At 40.5% G+C, this 18852-nt stretch overlaps 1 protein-coding gene across 2 annotated transcripts; it reads right to left on the bottom strand.

Moving 5' to 3' along the window:
• Nucleotides 1–483: 483 nt before the first annotated feature.
• Nucleotides 484–16299, bottom strand: PAX9 (paired box 9). Of its 2 annotated transcripts, XM_079120287.1 has the most exons (5): nt 16025–16299; nt 14658–15284; nt 11661–11803; nt 1802–2024; nt 484–1024 (listed from the first exon to the last, which is right to left on the bottom strand). In XM_079120287.1, the coding sequence occupies exons 1-5, from the start codon at nt 16026–16028 to the stop codon at nt 915–917; spliced, it is 1107 nt and encodes a 368-aa protein (XP_078976413.1). In that variant the 5' UTR covers nt 16029–16299; the 3' UTR covers nt 484–914. The 2 variants fall into 2 exon arrangements, with proteins under 2 accessions (XP_078976413.1, XP_078976414.1); XM_079120288.1 differs by having other exon boundaries at nt 893–2024.
• Nucleotides 16300–18852: the final 2553 nt, after the last annotated feature.

Genomic DNA, 18852 nt, shown 5'->3' on the forward strand with positions numbered 1-18852 from the left:
GATTTGCAAACTAATTGATCTAGCCATCTGAGTTTTAAATGAAGCCATGAAACCTATGTGGCAGAACTGGATTGCCATGTTGGCTGTGCACAGCACAGATATGAAGAAATCAAAATCAATCAATGAATGCATCTTTAACATTCATATCTAGTGAGGTGCCCTTTTAGTTATTGCACAGAATTAATACCAAAAAAGCCCATAATATATTAATTTTCCAATAGATGAATTGTACCAATGTTCTAAAAATGTATTTTAAGGCCTATATTGCCAAGCAGGAAGAATTTCCTAAACAGAAGGTATAAGAACTGTAGGATTTTACCAAAGAAAATCAATTATTTTAAAATACAACACATAATCACATGCTCACACACACAAATATCCCACAGCTCTATTATTAACATTAAAGTGAAAAATAAATTGGTCTAGTAAGATTTATCAGTTTATCTGCATCCTGTAATTCCAGAAATGAATAAAGGGAATTCATTAAAATTAAATAGCATTTGTATTTCTAATACCACCACCAATTTACGTACATGTGAAACATGTTCTGTACAACAATGTAAACTTCACAGCAAGCCATTGTTACATTCATTAGAGCAGAATTTTTCATTTTCTTTAAGTTACAACATAATTTTGGGCTGCGATTGCTGAACACACAGGTAAGCCAACAATAACAGTACAATTTAGTTTCACAGTGGTTTTCTTAGCATAAAGTTCATTTTAAGTGTCTTTGCAAAACATTTCACATTAAACTTGTTTCTGAGTGACTTCCTTTAGAGCCTTCTTATTCAGATATTTTCCACCCTCTTGTCTTTATATGCTTGGCATGTGTGTTGTTTGACTAGAATATAAAATGGGAGACTAGCTTGTTTTATCTGTTTTTTGAGTCCTCTGCTGTAGAAAAAAAGTGTCCTTCATGATGCTGAAGCCTTCACTGCACACACAAAATTTGGGGGCAAGTCCAGGTCCAGGAGCCCGAGAAGCCCACCACCAAACAGAGACAAAGATGTTGCCAGAAAGTCACCTTTGTAAAAAAGAAAGAAAAAAAATAGAAGGTGGGGTTGGGGAGAGGGGGATATCCTATGGAATGAAGACACAAATGCACCATCCAGAGTCCATATTTACAAACTAATAGAAAATATAAACATTACTGTATTTGGAACCAAGTCAAAACACCAGGAGCTAAATTCAGAAATTGCTTTTCAACATGTTTTTCAACAAAATAGATTATCTCTTAAAAATAAACAAAGGATCACTCAAACAAGTCAATTATTGATTGGTTTCCTAATGGTAAATTAAGGCTTACTTGGTCACCTTATTTGATTAGAGGGTGTAGCATAACTTTTTTTTCTACATGTGTTTTCCTTTATTGATTTTGCAAAATCTCAACAATTGCACGTTTCAAAAGTTCAGGTTGATTTAGAATAAATATACATGTGTGGTTTTACCAAAGACTAGTTTAAAAGTTCCTTAAGCCCTTTGAGGGGTGTAGATTTCTTCACTACGTTAAAACAGTGTGTGGGCAACACAAATGTCTCATTCAATTCTTAACATTGCTTTTGTTTTTAAATCCTAAAGTCATGACAGGTTTTTCTGCAAAAGAGGTTATGGCAAGAAATATTTAAGTGTCATCAGCACAAAGGATGCGAGTCTATAAAGCCAGCTCTCGAGGCAGAGGGCAGGAGGGTTGGGATGTGAAACCTGGGAAGAGGGGGAGGTTGTGCTGAGAAGGGGAGACCCGAGAGCAGCTGCTGGAGACTGATTTCCCATCAGAGTGCAGAAGCGGTGACAGAATGACTACCTTCTCTGGCTGCCTGCATTCCCTTGAAGGCCAGCGATGCGGGAATGTCACAGTTGTGGGGGGACAGTGGGGTGCCGCCCGCATGTTGCCACCCATGTCCAGCAACATAACCAGAAGGAGCTGCGCTGTAGGTCATGTAAGGTGACACTTGGGCTGGGGTGGGGTAAGGAGCCATGCTGGATGCTGACACAAAACTGCTCACAGCTGGGAGACCATTTGGTGCCTAAAAGAAAAAGAGGAGATGAAAAATAATCACATTTCTGTAGTCCACATTTCACAGGTTCTTAGAAGCAAAATACAAAGCCTGAGCAAGCTAACAATATTATGACTATTTTCTGAGTCCTTGTTTTCTTTTTTTTAGATCTGATCTGAATTATGTTTTAAAGGCATTCAAAGTTTTGCTACTTAAACAAATGTGGCTGAAAAGCAAGATATTATTCTTTCTACAAAAGTTTTGAGGAAGCTACAACCAGAAAGTTCACAGTATTTGCTTTTGCGATTTGGAAATGAAGGAAGGAGAGGCAGGGCAAGGAAAGAATTAATAGTGATTAAATACTCTTAGAATTTGTTGAGCTGTCCACATTGCCTTTGTTAACTCTCCCAATGCTTGGGTTTTGTTTGGCTTTTTTGTTGAGGCATTTGTGATGGGTCTGGTTGGTATAGCTTTCATTTTCAGTAAAGAAGGGCACAGAGTATGGACTGTCACATTAGAAATACAAAATGAGCAAGACACTAAATAAAATATGGGCCATATTTTAAGACATCATGTTGAGAATGCTGGTTGGACAAAGGACAAGTAAAATCACATTTTGTCTTATAAGAGTTTTGAGTTTATTTTTTAAAATGAAGATTGGGATATTTTTTCAAAAATTTTATCAGAAAGGAAATTGTCTATCTGAATACAAATTAACTGCATATGCATGGCTTTAAAATTGGAAATTTTGATGGAAAAGTTTTTGGGCTTTATAGTATGAGTTTTTAAAACCCAGATGGATAAATCTCTTGAAATTTAGATCTTTGTTTGCAAAAAAAAAAAAACCTTTGTTTTCAAACAAAACGCAACAGCCCTGGCAGGCAAGCCTGCCTAGAAACCAGCGTTCTCTTGGCACCCAATAAATTATTGTTGGTATCGTTACTATTAACAACACCAAAAACACCCTGATTTCTAATCCTGCTTCTGGCATGTACACTCAGCACTTCAAGTGGCTTATTTTTTTCTCCTCTATTTCTACACTGTTTAGAGATAAATAATAAATCCTGTTTCCTGAGTGACATGAATGGGATGACACATTAACATATTTCCTAGTGAAAATATAATACATGAGAATTATATGAGAATTTTACTAAAAACTCAATTTAATTCTTACAGTTAAGTAAATCAGACATATCTTAGATATTTTATTCAATTCAATTACAATGCAGAAAACACAAATTGTATTCTTCATCTTTTCCTTTTTTTTTTTTTTTTTTTTCTGGCACTGGGGTTTGAACCAAAGGCATTGCACATGCTAAGCATGAGCTCTACCATTTGGTTTCAACACTTGCCCTGGAAATTGTTTTATAATTTAGTTGGCTGTTATTTTCATTTCCACTCCTATGAGAATAAAATGGTAGAGTCTCAAAAAGTATATTTGCAATGAAAGTGTGTGTGTTCGAATATATATGTTGATGTAGTTTAGCATTCCTCATGAATTTCTGACAAAATAAAAAATTAGATTAACCTTGTGTCTTTGGTTTGTAAGAACATACACCTTGGTATTCTTCTCTTTGTCAATGTTTGTTCTTTGAAAAATTGAGAAGAATGGAAATTAAAGTTTCTTGAATATCTACTATGTCTTAGACACCAAGAAATATCCAACATATTTTACAGAATTATGAAGTGTGGGAAGCCATCTTTATTTAGCAGAATCAGACTAGGTTGAGCCATGGTGACACAGAGGCCTGGCTTCTAGGAACTACCCAGAAGTATGTGGCACTGGGTCGGAGCAGTTCCCTGTCTCCTTCTGGAATTTTCCCCCTAAGAGGATGGCTCCCCTACCTCCACCCTAACTTGTCCATCACAGAAGAAGCTCCTCCCCGTCCTTGCCTCCTTCTACCTGCATATTATGGGGCCACTCGATTGTTATAAAGAGGCCAGAGTTGGTATGGCCAGACCTGTCACACCCCCTCTTATAAAAAGAGTATTGGCTCTTGTGTGTTTATTGAGTAGATGAGTTTTTTGGGTAATAGATAGCAAAACCACCAACATCCTCCTCCGGCAATTAACCCTTTCCTCCTCTACGCTGGATGTGTCAGAGAGGACCCAGACGATGAGGATTAATGAATTGTAAACTGTTGGGTTTATCACAATCACAAGATAACATAGTATGAATATGATACAATGTCCAATGGAAATTAAAATATATTTCATGGGATCCCAAGAAAGATGCTATGTTCAACAACAATAAAAACAAACAAACAAACAAAAAAACACAGCATCAACAAAGAAATGATTGTATATCACCATTGGAAAAAAAGAAATTCTTATCCTCTTTTTACATATGTGAATGTAGATGGAAGGATTTATCCATTTACTCCAGGCCAAATAGCTAGTTCATGGCCATGTATTAAAAAAATCTATCATCACTGTCTGATGCAGGGTCTTCTATAGTATATCGTGCTGGTTTTTTCCTGGATAATTAGAAGATAGATGCAATTAATTTCAAACTAGACCCTCTGAGATAACATTTAGTAAAAGATTCTTTTTCCTTCTAGAACCCTCTAGAATTCTCATTGTTAGATTTTCATTTTTTCCTTCTTTAAAGAAAAATCCTTTTTTCTCCATTTTGAGAATGACTAATTACATCTCAAATGACTAATTTTATCTCATGTTAAGGTTCTCAGAAAATGAATATCAAGATAGCTATCAAATTGCAAAGAAAAAATCTAGCATTGCATAGAGATTATAGTTTTGATCACTTTGATTCAAGGTTTCCACAATGATCTAAAAGAAATTTAAGGTTAGAATGGGATCATTCCAATACAGTTATGGAAAGATGTTCACATTGATACTTGACCTCCTACCAGAAATAATTAGTTTTTAAAACTATTGATGCCAGTGTGCACCGAGAAAAGTCAAAAAAGAATGCTCAGGCCTGGGAATACAGGTCAGTGGTAGAAAACATGCTTAGCATGTACAAGGCACTGGATTCCATCCCCAGTACAGAAAAAGAAAAGAATGTTAAAATTAATACAAAATAATAAAAATCTTTACTCAACATTTTACAAATACAAATTGTTAAAAGATTTAATATACATAAAAATAATGTTCTTTCTAGCAGAAAATATCTGTTGTTCTAATTTACATCACAGTTAAATTTTTCCTATTCATTCTTTTTTCTTTGTATTTTTTAATCTATCACCCAAAATTTTTAGTTCTCTGAAATTCTTACTTTGTCACCTTCCCTTTTTTCTCCTTATACCCATGTCCTTGGAACTATTGCTCTTCAACTTATGGACCCACTTCTTTTTGCCCAGAGACACTGACCCTGGAATATAAACCATGCAGAATTTGACTTTCATCTTAGATAATGCTCCTGGAACTTAGGGAAAGCAAAACATCAGATTTAGGCCTTATCTTCACATACCTTATTTACTCACTCCATGACTATATTCATTTATCAAGCATAAAAAAACCCCACTATTTTATGTCTATATGTCCAATTTCTCATACTTAACATATCAAACTTTCTTTATGCTATTATTTGTACTAGTATTAAACATTTCAAAGTTATCTAAAATCTACAGTCTTTATTTTGTGTCACTTTATTGATGGAATCCCCTCTGAATTACAGAAAGAGTAGAAAGAGAAGCTCAGAGAGAGGTGATTTTTTTCTTGAATAAAGTTAGAGTGTTTGCTTTAAAAAAAATCTTTAACTTTAGTATAAAAGCAGTAGTATAACAATAATAACCTCAGTTTTTCCTTGGTTTAGATAATGACTTAGGTTGGGGGAGTAACTTTTCATTTTACTTTTGAAGTTCAGATTTAGAAATTTAGGGAAAAAAAGAGTAAGCAAAAGAGAACAAAGTGACTTTAAAATGTACCTGCCTCCTGCCACCTTCATTATTCATTCATTCTAGTGACTCAATAAACACATCAATTTTCTCACTATTAATTTTGAAACATGACATTAGTAAAAGATATAAATCTGTACTGGGTAAAGTAATTGTTATTTATGAAGCAATCACTGAATGAGTGAAATTTTCTACCGCAAAGGAAAGCAACTGCAGGTAGCATTGATGTTTGTTTATTCTTTCCAGTAAAAGAGTACGTGACTTAAACTCCCCAAATCTGTTTAATGTTTTCATTGAAGGGCATATAATTAATCTGAAAAGCTAGCTAGCTGAGTAGACTACCAAATGTACACCATAAATATAGTGGGAGCAAACATGCTAAATTACACTATTTAATTGGATTGTAAATATGATTTATAAATCAACCAACATATGGAATCCCTAGGGAAGAGTAAACAAATTTTCCAAATGGAACCTCAGCAATGGGCATGTAATGGAAATCTCGTTTTTTAAAATGACTTTACCTAAATATTTAATAAATAAGACATCAACTCCTTTTTCATGCAGATCTTATGTGGAAACCTTGAGATTTCTTTGCTCTGAAGGACTATGCAACGGCCCTCTCTATAGCAAATAATCTTCTGCCTTATTTTGAAAATGAGATTTACTAATACAAAGACAAATGGACCAAAATGCATACCTTGGAAAAAATAAGTTATTTTATTTGTGGAGTATTTTTAGGAAAAGACAACTTTCATCCCATGAACATAAGGAAAACAGTCTAAAACAATATGAATATGTTGAAAAGTTGTGTCAGCAGAGGGCTAGATAGAAAGTGTTCAAAGACAGGAACTTGGGCTGGGGATATAGCTCAGTTGGAAGAGTGCCTGCTTCATATGCCTAGGCCCTGGGTTCAATTCCCAACACCACAGAAAAAAATAGTATCTCAAAGACAGGGACTTGACTTAATTATCTTGTATCCCCATAAAATAGGACACATCATAGACATTTCCTAAACTTAAGTTACTACAGGCTTGTGAAAGCAAAAGATGTGATACTTTAATGACAAAACAAAAAGCTACCTACCCTTTGTCCGCTGGCATTATAGTTTGAACAAAATGAATAAGGCTGTTGAAAAAGTAAACAAAATTTCTAAACTAGATATTTCATTATTGGATTTATTATTATTCCATTTATTCCTCTCCTCCCTCCAAAAAAATTGAAATGCGGTAGTACCCAAACATTTGTGACCATGGGGGGAATCTATTATATAACTAGCAATTAGAGCTTATAGTTTATTTTTCAAATTTGGTTTAATTGTCTGCTCAACTTATTCTCTCTTGAAGAAAATGTAAATAACAGTGCCAGATCCTCTACCCCAATCTATCATCTACTTATCAGCTCTACCTGGTCCTCTCCTTCTCATAAAATGTGTTTATCTTGGCTTTATGTTAAAGTATATTTAGCCACAAATGAAGCTGTACTTCACCTAGAATTTCAATCTTGATATCATAAGCAAGAAAAATTTCATATCTGAAAATAAACAAGATTCTTTTTTTGTTGAAATCATTTTCCTGACTATTGTTCTTCCCTTCTTAATTCATTATGTAATGACCTATTAAAACAAATCTGATAAAATGAAATGACGGTTATAAATATGGTTTTCACATTCACCTGCAAGGATCTTAATTATGTTTAGTTATCACACTGCTGATAGAAATGTCTCTAGGTAATGGGAAGCTGCTACACAGTACTTAAAAACTATTTCCAACTTTATTTCTAATTTTTCTGAAATGTTATTAAAATTGATGTAGCTTTAAATGTTTTATTTTTAAAAAATTCATTTTGTGTTTTGTTGACACATAATAATTGTACATATTGGTGGGGTGCACTGTTGATATTTTGGTACATGTATACACTGTATAATAATCAAATCATGGTTTTTTAGCATATCCACTGCCTCAAGCATTTATCATTTCCTGTGGTAAGCACATTGAGAACACTCTCCTAGTTATTTTAAATAAGCTTACAATTTCTTAATTACCCTTTCCGGTTATTTTATGTGACATGTTTTACTGGTATATCATTATTAATTTAAAAAATACTATTCAAAAGTTAGCCAGGTCAAAGAATGTCTTTCATAACATATAATATAATGAATTTCAAACACTATTGATATTTGCTTAAGATTTCATTCTGAATAAAATTATAAATTGTTTAACAAAAGTTAATTTTATTTTATATGAAGGAAATTTAGTGTGACTTCATTTCTATCTTAACGAGAACTATATGTTCCCAAGGACAGCTAGTTCCTAAAATAATGTGCTAGAAAATTACATTCAGGATTCTGAATACTATCTTCAATTCAAAGACAGTGTACAAGTGAATGCTTTATAAGCATTTCAGATCATGTCTTTGAATTCAACTGTTTTCACAACATATTTAATTCTGAACTTCTAGAAATTCAAGTATTTTAGACTATTCTCTATTTCTGATATCTCAATTTGTAATTAGTACTATATCAAAGTTAGAGTTAACATATTCAACCCCAAAATGAAGATACCAAAAACTTGTAAATCTACCATTCAAATTACTTTAGAGTATCAGGTAAGCAATAATTTTTTTTCAGAGAAAGTATATGCATTTGTAGAAAAGAATCACATACTTACTTCTAAACTGTTTGAATAAAACAAGGCATTAATTTGCTAAGTTGCACATAAAAGGAGAGATGTATTCCAACCCTTGTTTGTCTATTGAATGTTCCTTTGCCATTTGATTACATTCAATATCAGTTTTATGCTTTCAACAGAACAGAACCAGTCATTAGGAATCAGGAAACATTGTTGCCATTCAGAATTAGATGAGATTAAAATTTGTAGCTCAATATTAAATGGAAATGGAAAAGCTAAAATAAGGAAATATTCTATCTTCAGAGATATTCAATAAAATCTTCTGAATAATAAGTATGTCAACTATGGTGTGGTGTTAATGTGTAAGACAAATTTTAATATTCTAACTAATACATATGTATAAGCTGTACAGTTCTAATAATTGTCCTCTTCTTATCTTTCCATTTAACTTGAAAATAAAAACTCTAGATTACAGTAATCAATAGGATCCATAATTAGTTGCTAGTTCAGCCCTTTGGTAATTTCACAGGTGTCTTCTGAGAAAATATGCTCTAAGCCCTGATTCTGAATTCTCGATTTCCTCCTTTATACACTAAAATGAAACTGTATAACATAATATTGCATTATTTAACAGCAACCATATATATTCTGAAATTATTTGGGGCAAAAATTTTCAGCTTTTGTCAAAAACATTTTTGAGTTTTGATAGTTATATATACAGAGGAGGAAATGCTGCCTGAGTTCACATTTTGGTTGGAATATAATAACATTTTGAAAGATAATTTCTAAAATAAAGCTGCCTTTTGAATACTAGTAAGAGAAATGCACACACATGTATGCTACACACTTTGCATTTTTATGATCAAATGTTAATATATCATTTTACCCTCAATGAAGGTAAAGTCCAAAACTGATCAAAAATTGATACAACATAAGCTTATATGCCTATTTAGCCTATATTCAGTATTAAGTACTATTTTAATAATCATAATAGACCAGCAACTGATTTACATTATGCTTAGAAATTTTTCACCTTCTCAAATTCTGCATCATTTGAATTATCTACCTGCATGACAAAGCAGAAGACAAGCATTTTGCAATTAAGAACTTATCAAATATTAGTTTGATTAAAATCATTTTTATTCTGTAAAAAATAAAATAAAGCTTGTTCTCTTAAATATTTAGAGTGATATTTGACTACTGCTTTAAATTACTTGCTTTTTATAAAACTAATAATTTAGTGATCTAAAATTTGTATAAAAGGTAATCTATTTTTAGTGTTCAGAATACACAGAGCGAATTATTTGAAACCATGTTTAAATTTTTTTAAATTGACTGGTTTTGAAATTTATCATAAATTAACCATTTCTTCAATGCTATATACTTAAAGGAGTAAAAATGAAAATAACTATAAACCTTTTGGATTATAAGACTACTTTATACATGAACTGGGTTCATTAACTACACATGAGAATTAGAAACTTTTTAAACTCTATACGCCACAATGTTATTCCAAGAAATGATGAACTAATAAAAAGCACTGAGTATCTATTAAAGGCTTGCTACTATACTCAGTGCTTTGTATACACTCTTTTTAGTGTTTGTAACAAAATACCTTGACTTTTTTGTTTACTGTGGGCTCTCTAAACAAAGTGTATTATTTTAAATGTTGCTGATTTTTCAAGGTCAGTCTCTACCATATATAACCCCAGGTAATATTTACTGAGTGCTTACTATATGCTATATGGTTGTATTATCTCACTGAATTCTCATAACATCTTTTGAGGTTGAGACTATTATTTCCTGCTTTTAAAGATGAAGAAATGAGGGCTCTAAAAAATTAAATAATTCCTGCTTAAGAATTGGTGATGACAGATCAGAGTTTCCAACCATTGTACATATTGCTCTTTGATGAATGGTGAAATAAATTGGGGCCACTTTGCAAAAGAAAATGAAAAACTTGCTTATAATATCCCACTGGCATTCATTGCAGCGGAAAGAGAGTAAGAAAAGAGACTCTCCTGCTATTTTCTGTGTGATATTTATCATGGGGCAACTAATACACATTCTGACTCCGATTGAACGAAATCAGGGAGGATTGAGGAAGTGGAAATGAGCTTTGTTAGAGAAAATAATGACAAGGTCACACACCCCGGGCCCCCCGCCATGAATAAGACTAATAAATCCCACTTAATTTTAAAAACTGATTTTACCTATAAGAAAGCATTAAACATTGTAAGGCTTCGATATAATCAAAAACCTAAGTATTTTGAGGCTTTGAAATTGGATTTTGGGATTTAGAAATTTGCATACCTGCGGAGGTCTGCTCAAGGAAATCTTACACTGCCTTGAAGTCCGGTTTTTGAGAGTTTTGAACTCTTGACTATCTTAGTGATGAACTTAGACTTTTGGATTTTCGTCATGATGATTACTTAACTTCCCCCATCCCCTGGGCGGGGGAACACGAGTGTTTTAAATTTTCTTTTGGAGAGTAGTGGGGGGGGTGGGGGGGACGGAGGGAAAGAAAAATTAAATGGTCCAAAGCCAGTCCGTATAATTTGAGGTTTTCTCACTAACCTCCCCTGGGAGATTACGATGTGACCTTTAATCGGGAAATGGTAGCTTTATTACGTTTATCTGGTTGCCCCTCTTTCTATTATCCCAAGACAAAACACTTTGGTTTATCTCTGAACCTCCATAGGGGAGCGGTCTGAGCGCGAGGGCCCGCAGCTGGCGTCCCGCAGGGCCGTGCGACCTCCTCTTGCGCCCCTGGCGCGGAGGCCGCCAGCGCGGGCACTGCTCTGAGAACCCAAGGCTGCGAGGCCCGTCGTTTCGGAAGCTCCTTCTTTGGTTAACTCTAGCCCCCTTGCGAATAACGGAAGGGCTTCAGGCCCAAGGTCAAACAGGCCTGAAGTCGTTTCCCAGAGCCGCGCCTTGGGGAGCCGCACGCCCTGGCGAGCGCTCCTGGCCTCTGGCGTGTGGGTCGTGGCCTCAACTCTGCCCTCCGAGGCTCGAGCCTCTGTCCTGCCTCAGTCTACTGGGAATCCGGCTAGTGGCAGCAGCGGGTCGTCAGCCTGGGTTTCTCTCGGTCGAGGCTCAGAAAAGGACCTGGGTCCTCCATCTCCCAAACCCCCCTCCGCCACGCGGCCCACCTGGCCAAGCCCTCGCCTCCTCACCTGACCATACTTGACTTCCTGCTCCAAGGCTCCTTTCTCCAGCCCGTTCACCGCGTGCGGAGCGGCAGCAGGGAAGTTGTTGCGGCCCAGGCTGCTCCACTCCTCCACCTTGGGGCTGTGGTAGGGGGAGCTGTCGCTCACTCCTGGGAAGGAGGAGAAGATGTCAGGCTGATGGCCTAGCCCGCTCTCCCCCCTCCCGAGACGTGACCCGAACCTAGCGACCTGAGAGCTCCGGGGCTACAATCTCAGGGTGGGGGCGGGAAGAGGTGGCCCTGCGGGTCCCTGTACGGAGCTTCGGCCTCCACCGCTTCCAGCCCAGAACCTAGTGAAGTTTTATTCGCCTAAGGGTAGGCCTCTCAGAGTTGTTCCACCCATGCCTGTATGAAGATAGTTTGGTGTGGTTTTTGTTTTGTTTTGTTTTGTTTCAACCAGCCCTTGATTTCCCTCCTCCTCTCCTTGGTCCCCCAAGGAAAAGAGTGGAAGAAACTTGAGAATTTTCCAAATCTCACAGAAAGAACCTGGGAGATTGAATACCCCTTTCTTTAACCCAGGGTGAACTGGAGGGAGATGGCAAAGATCTAAGACTGTGGCAGGTTAAAAAGGAAGAGAGGAGTGCCCTGACCGGAGGGTGCCTGTATTGGTGCTCAGAAACATCCAGAAAAGTGATCACTGCATTGTGGAGATCTAGTACTTATGTCAACAAATAGGGCAAAAGACCTAGCTGCAAAGTCCTTTGCAAACACATACCTCAATGATGCCCACAATACACATGCAAAATGCACAGATTTCCAACTTGTTTGAGCAAGGGACTACTCTTCTGTGCTCTCTGTACACATTAAATATATGAGGTTATGTGCATATAACTCAAAAAATAAATTATTTCAATGACACTGTAAATACCACGAGTGCCAGTGGCAGAACTATAGAGTTTTTTTTTTAAGTATAAGAGAAAAATGAAATAAAAATGAAAGTAGAATAAGTGTTAAGAAAAGGAGTAAAGCCATCAGTTACTCTCTCTTTTCTTGATGGAGATGCAAAGAAAATGATATAGTATAAGGGATTACCACAATATCTATGGTCGTTCGTATTGAATTATTGGTATTTTTAAGTGATCAAATACAATTTTAAAGGAGATATTTGGTCCACAGGCGATGTCTTTCTCTTTCCTATTTTGGAGTTATGGATTGAAGAGTGAGGTCTGACAAAGGCACCATTACTTAATTTTAAACACTTCCATCCAAAACCGTGTTTTGAAGGGGTGATCATTTTGTAGAAATTATTATTCTGTATTTACAGATTTGTCAGAAACCAGGTTGCTTAGAGCTGATATCCACAATCAACAACAATGAAAACTTGTGCTTCTCCACAATCCAGTACTTTCCTAGTTGACATTTGGTCTGATTGTAGAATCCCTAGAGAAGAAAAGTTTTCTTTTCAACTCCATCAGCCTTTTTTCACTATGTCTCCCCCTTCCAAAGAAATAGATTGTATTCCTATTTTTTGCACCAGGAGACTCTTTTGGTCCAGAACTGCCTGAATTCTTTGCCTTTCCAGACAAAAGGCAGTCGGTGGGCACAAGCCTGAAGTTATCTTAAGAAATTGAGATCCCCCTGTGAGCCCCCATTTCTGCTGATCTCACACTTTCCCATGAACAGGGGCTTCCTTTAGATGTCAGTGAGGTCAGTTTATCCTATAAATCAAGGGCAAACTCTCTCCAACTAAAGCCCCAACTAGCTCCAAATAAGACAAAACTGGGCTCTTGTAAATTCATGGTCAGAAAGCAAGAAGATGAGAAATCAGGGCCCTGCTTTAATTACTTAAAAAGGTAATTGTGCCAATGTGGTGGAAACTGCAAAAGGCAGGAAATAATTAAAAAGAACTATTTCCCCCTTTCCTATTTAATTTTTTTCCTCTGCACTTTTTAAACTTTATGCTGAGAAATTAAGAAGGTAGGCTATCTCTGCATTATTTAAATTCTGTGTCGACCGCATTTTGACTTTCTTTTCTCCCTACCAAGAAAGAAGTTAACGCCTTTTTATTTATTTTTTAACAGCGCAGTAAAAGAAAACAAACACAGGTCTCCTGCGGAAGCCAGACTGGGCAGGAGGGCTCCAGGAATCGTTCTGACCACGCAGAAAAGACCTCAGGACTCGGCAAGGTCAGGGGTGAGAAAGGAAAGAAACAGTGGTGTGGCACCGCTGAAACCGTGCAAGAACTAGATACATGTCCACTTGTTTGCCCGGGGAATCGGGGACCCTATAGGAAAGCAGCAGGCTCAGGAGAGAACAGTAGAAAGGAGAGCATGTAATTTTGTCTGCGTCACATGCAGTGGTACTGATGTCTCTATTAATGTAAAGGGAGGAGGAGGGAAAGGGGAACCCGGAATCAACTACATGCAAGTTACTAGTAGTAACCGGGACCTCCGTTTCCGAGGAAAATGAAGTGAAGCATAAGAATGAAACCAATTAGGTGACATTTGAACTTCCTGCCTGAGCAAATTTGGCCTGATTGCCTGAATCCGAGAAGAATACTACAATTTCCACAACGTATGAGACTGCTAGCAGTCACATCTGATCCCCCCAAATAAGTTGCCTGTATCGGCATCTGCCGCGGACAACCCCAGATGGGCTCCGGCCTCCCGGGCTGCGCCCCAAGTCGGCGCGGGCAGCACTCACCAAGCGAGCAAACCCGCTGAGGCTGCGGCAGCGCGAGGGGCGGGGGAGGGTGGAAAATGCGAACCATGTGTTGGGGACTGGGGGATGTTATGGGTCTGGTAGTTTGAGATGAGGCTGGAGACTGTGTGTGGCAAGGAAACTAGGGGCATGAATTTCAAGTTAATGAGATCAGGACACCCCCTGGGAAGTCTCCTTAGGTTTCCAAAGGAAAAAGCCTCAGGTGGCGGGATAGACACCGGCCCGAGGCCGCGTACTCTGCCATCCCCGCGGGGGTGCGGAGTCAGGCTCTGCACATCGTCATGCTAGGTCTCTGAACCCTTACCTTGGTCGGTGATGGAGCGGATGCCCAGGATGTCGGTGACAGAGTGCGAAGAGGGCCAGGTGCGCGGCATGGCCACCGAACCGGGGATGGCGGGCACCCCGGGTGGCGTGGGCACCTTGGCGGTAGCAGCCGTGATAGGACTGGGGTATGAGTAGATGTGGTTGTAGGGAAGCGCAGGTTGCGGCGCAGGCTGGTGCTGCTTGTATGAGTCGTAATGACCCTGTTGGGTCAAGTTGCCGATCTTGTTGCGCAGAATGCGGCTGATGGAACTCACCGAGGGCACGTTGTACTTGTCGCATACGCCGTCAGCCAGCAGGCGATCCCGGATCTCCCAGGCGAAGATGCCGGGGTCCCTCTGCTTGTAGGTCCGGATGTGTTTCACTACGGTGGGGGTGGTGACCCGGGGCTTGCTGCCCCCGATGGCTCCTGGCAAAATCGACCCGGTCTCATTGTAGCGCGCCAGGATCTTGCTGACGCAGCCGTGAGAGACCCGTAGCTGGCGGCTGATGTCACACGGTCGGATGCCCAGTTGGGCCAGTTCCACAATACGAAGCCGGATGGCGTTGGGCAGCGGCCTTCCGTTCACGAACACTCCTCCCAGCTGGTTCACCTCCCCAAAAGCTGGCTCTGCAAAAGGAACACACAGCGCGCGGGGACGCGCACCCGCAGCTTGGGACAGCCGCCTGCCACTCGGACTGTGTGTGTCCGGAGGCAGGAATAACGCACCCGCCCCTGACTAACCACTTGTGCTGTCCCAAAACCGGACAGTCACCGAACATTGCCGAACGGCCCAAAACAACTTGGGTCGGTTGGACCCCTTTCTCATTCCTGCGTGGGGGCGGCCGCTACAGGCAAGTAATGTGGCGAGACACAGGGCCGCTCCGAGTGTTGAAGTTTCCGAAGCAGGCGGGGAAATCCGTCTTGACGCCTGAACGTGCCCCTCCTAGCCTAAAGTTCTTGGGCCGCTCCTCCCCACCACCACCTCGTCACTAGCGCCGCGCCCGAAGACCCGCGCAAAGTCTAGGGGAAGCAGGAAGGTTTTTCTGTTTTGTTAGTGTGTGTGCACGTGTGAAACAAAACTTGGATTGCCACTGGAGCTGTAGAGCTCGCCAATGCCACAGCTCCTTTCTCTTAAAATCAAAAAATGGCATCAACAGAAACCCAGTAGCCAGCGTTCAGATTGAACTGCTGTGCGCCGCTGACCCTTAGCGTGTTCCTACAACTTGTAGGAACACGAGCAAAGTCAATAAGGAGAGCGTGAGCGCTCAGTGGCGCGCGCCCTCGAGCTCCCTCCCTCCCTCCCTCGCCCGCTCGCTCCCTCCCTCCCTCCCTTCTCGGTTCTGACAGCGTCCCCCGCCGCCACTCACCCATTGCTCCGAACAGTACACCAAACGGGCCCCAGTTCCACACTCCCAGAAAAAAACTTTTCTCAAGGCCTCAGTGGCCCGGCCTGTCGCTGCTCCGGACTGCCGGTACCTCAGCTTCTCCCCGGGAGGAGGAGGCGAGAGTGCAAAAGGAAGGAGTAAAAGGAAGTCTGTGCCCTGATGAAAGAGGCTTGAGTTCTGCATTTCAATCTAAGCAGCAACGTGGGCTGGGCTGAGCTGGGCCGGGCGGCTCCGTCTATCACTCACTAGGGACACACCCCCAAAGAGGAGGGTCCGAGGGCAAGCTGCGTGGTGATTGGTGTGGTTCGGTGAGTGACAGCACGGTCCGGGAAACTCCTTCCGCTGTCTTTTTCGGGTAGGCTCGGCACCTGGGTGACTAAATAGAATGAAAATGGGTATTTGACATCTTCCCGGGGGCGGCAGAAGCAGACAGCAAAGCTAGGCTGCTAAAAATGCTGAATAAGCAAATGAAAGCATTTGGTCTGAATATGAATGACTCGAAGGGATAGGAACCAAGAAGACCTCTTTGGGGGCAACGTTGGACATCTCAGAATTGAAGTTAACACTCTAGGTGGGATGCGTTCGACACGGTTTACACGGATGGGGAGAGTCTTAGAATAACCTTTGGGGGCTGTCAGGAGGGGAGTTCTATTAGCCACCGATTCTACCTCATTTCAGACCACTCCAGGTAGCAAGAATGCCGGTAGGTGGGTCGGAGAGACCAGTGGGTAGCTGGGAGGCCGAGCCAGAGGTACTAAGACCAAGGAGGCCCCTCTTGCGGCCGTCTTACTGTGCCGAACTCATCCAGGAATGCCCATGGTCAAGTTGGGCTCCGGGCAGGGACCTAGCCTGTGCGGAAAACGTAACCACAGGCACACAACCTTGTTGTGCACGAAGAACTTCACTACACATAGCAAAAGCTAGTGCACACCCCCACGTCGACTGATAGCCAGTGCATAGCGAGCTCCGCATAAAGGCCAGCGATCTTCAGCGGATAGAGGCCAACCCTCCGCGGTACTCAGTTATGGTGCAGGACAGTGAGCTTTTGGTGTCAGAGTTTGCCAGGGTCCTCCAAACAAGTGAGCCATAGCAAAAGGGTCTTTTTAAAATGTGACAGTCTTAGATCCAAAAAGGTAGACACGGAGACTACACGTGTATGTAATTTTGACGACTTCTGTTTAGCTTTCAGAGGACCTGAGGTTCTGCCTACTTTTGAATTTTTACTTTCTTCACTGTCTAATCTAAAGTGTTCACTATGCTTTTTGGAGTCCAAATTTATTAATATTTGAAGAAAAAGACTGTGGAGAATGTGAACAAAATAATAAGGCGAACGTTTTAAATGAATCTATGAATTGGTACTATTTCGGATGAGAATAATGATACTGTTGCTTGACGGTCACGACGCTCCTTCTTGTGTACACAGTATTTAGGATGATCCTCCTACAGTCCTGAGGTATGTGTGTGGTTACATAGAGGGAAGCTGCCTGGGCCCAGATGGCTAACAAATAAATGACAAGAACACAGGAAAAACTAATGATCAACTGTGCTTCTCAGAATGAACATTGACCTCCAGATCCTGGCGCTTCTATGATGGAGACGCACTCGGAATTCGAATTTACTTAGATTGGAAGGATTTGAAAGATAAAGACGAATTTAGACAACTTTGATTTTTTTTACAATCGGGATCTTGTGAAACGTTTTAAAACTAGAAATTTTTTATTTTATCCCATTTTTTGTTGGTTGGTTTCAAATGTTTAAGGTCTTCTCCCAGTTTGACTTGAGAGCGATTTTACCTAGTCTGAAATCAAATACCTGTTATGTGGTACCTCCTGGCGCTTTGCAACAAGGAGGGCTCTCTGGAATCCAAGATTTTAGAATTGGTCTTTCTTAGGGATAGTGTATAAATTAATTGAGACTTTAAATGTGACTTCAGAGCCGAGTTTACCTTAGGCTCTGAAGATAAACTAGGCTCTAAAGGTTTGCCTAAGGCTTGCGCTAAGGAATGAACTTGCTGGGCAACTTGATCAGGAATCTCTCCCCCCACGGATACAGGCAATGAGTGGCGACCTCTAAACTGATTCATTGCCTCACTTCAGCTCACCCAGTGAGCGTTTTCTCACTCTCCGGGGCCGCTATGCGGTTACCGGGTTCTTCAGCCTACAGGTTGGCAAGACCCGGTGCCCCGCTGAGGGTCTAACCCCACCAGCTGGGAGTGATCCAGAGATCCATATGGTCCGCGCGTAGGCTATGTGGTCCTAACATACAACATCCTTTTGACCTCCGTCGTCTCCTTCAGCAGCCACGCATCTCCCTCGCTCATGAGCATGTCCGCTGCCATCTCTCTTTCCACCTGCTGGACTTGGCTGTAACTGAGCGCATGTACCCTTAATTGCTGCGAACTCCCTAGGCACGCTTAGACAACTTCTCACTGGGCGTTCCAGCCTTGCCGAGCTCAGCAGGCCCACCTCTCCTCCGCGGTGAAGGGTGCTAAGCGCTATCAGCTCAAATAGCTCAAAGAATTTTTCTTTGACGCTGTGGGCTACTAAGCACCCCAGGCAAGCGGAAGCCAACTTTCTGAGGAGCCAGAGGCACAGAGACAGACTCTGGCAACAAGGTTTCAGCTGAAAGGACCGGTGCCGAATCCTCGGGGACTGGCGCCCGGAGTCGCACGCTGAGTGTAGGGGCCAAGTCGCTGAGCCAGAACAACTGTCCTGGAGGAGAGGAAGAAGGAAGAAGGAAAGGAGAAAGAGAGAAAAAAATGGGAATACAGGACTTCTCAAGAAATAGCAAGGGTCACCTGGGGTCGCCCG

This window comes from Sciurus vulgaris, assembly GCF_902686455.1.
Source record: "Sciurus vulgaris genome assembly, chromosome: 2".
Classification (NCBI taxonomy): domain Eukaryota; kingdom Metazoa; phylum Chordata; class Mammalia; order Rodentia; family Sciuridae; genus Sciurus; species Sciurus vulgaris.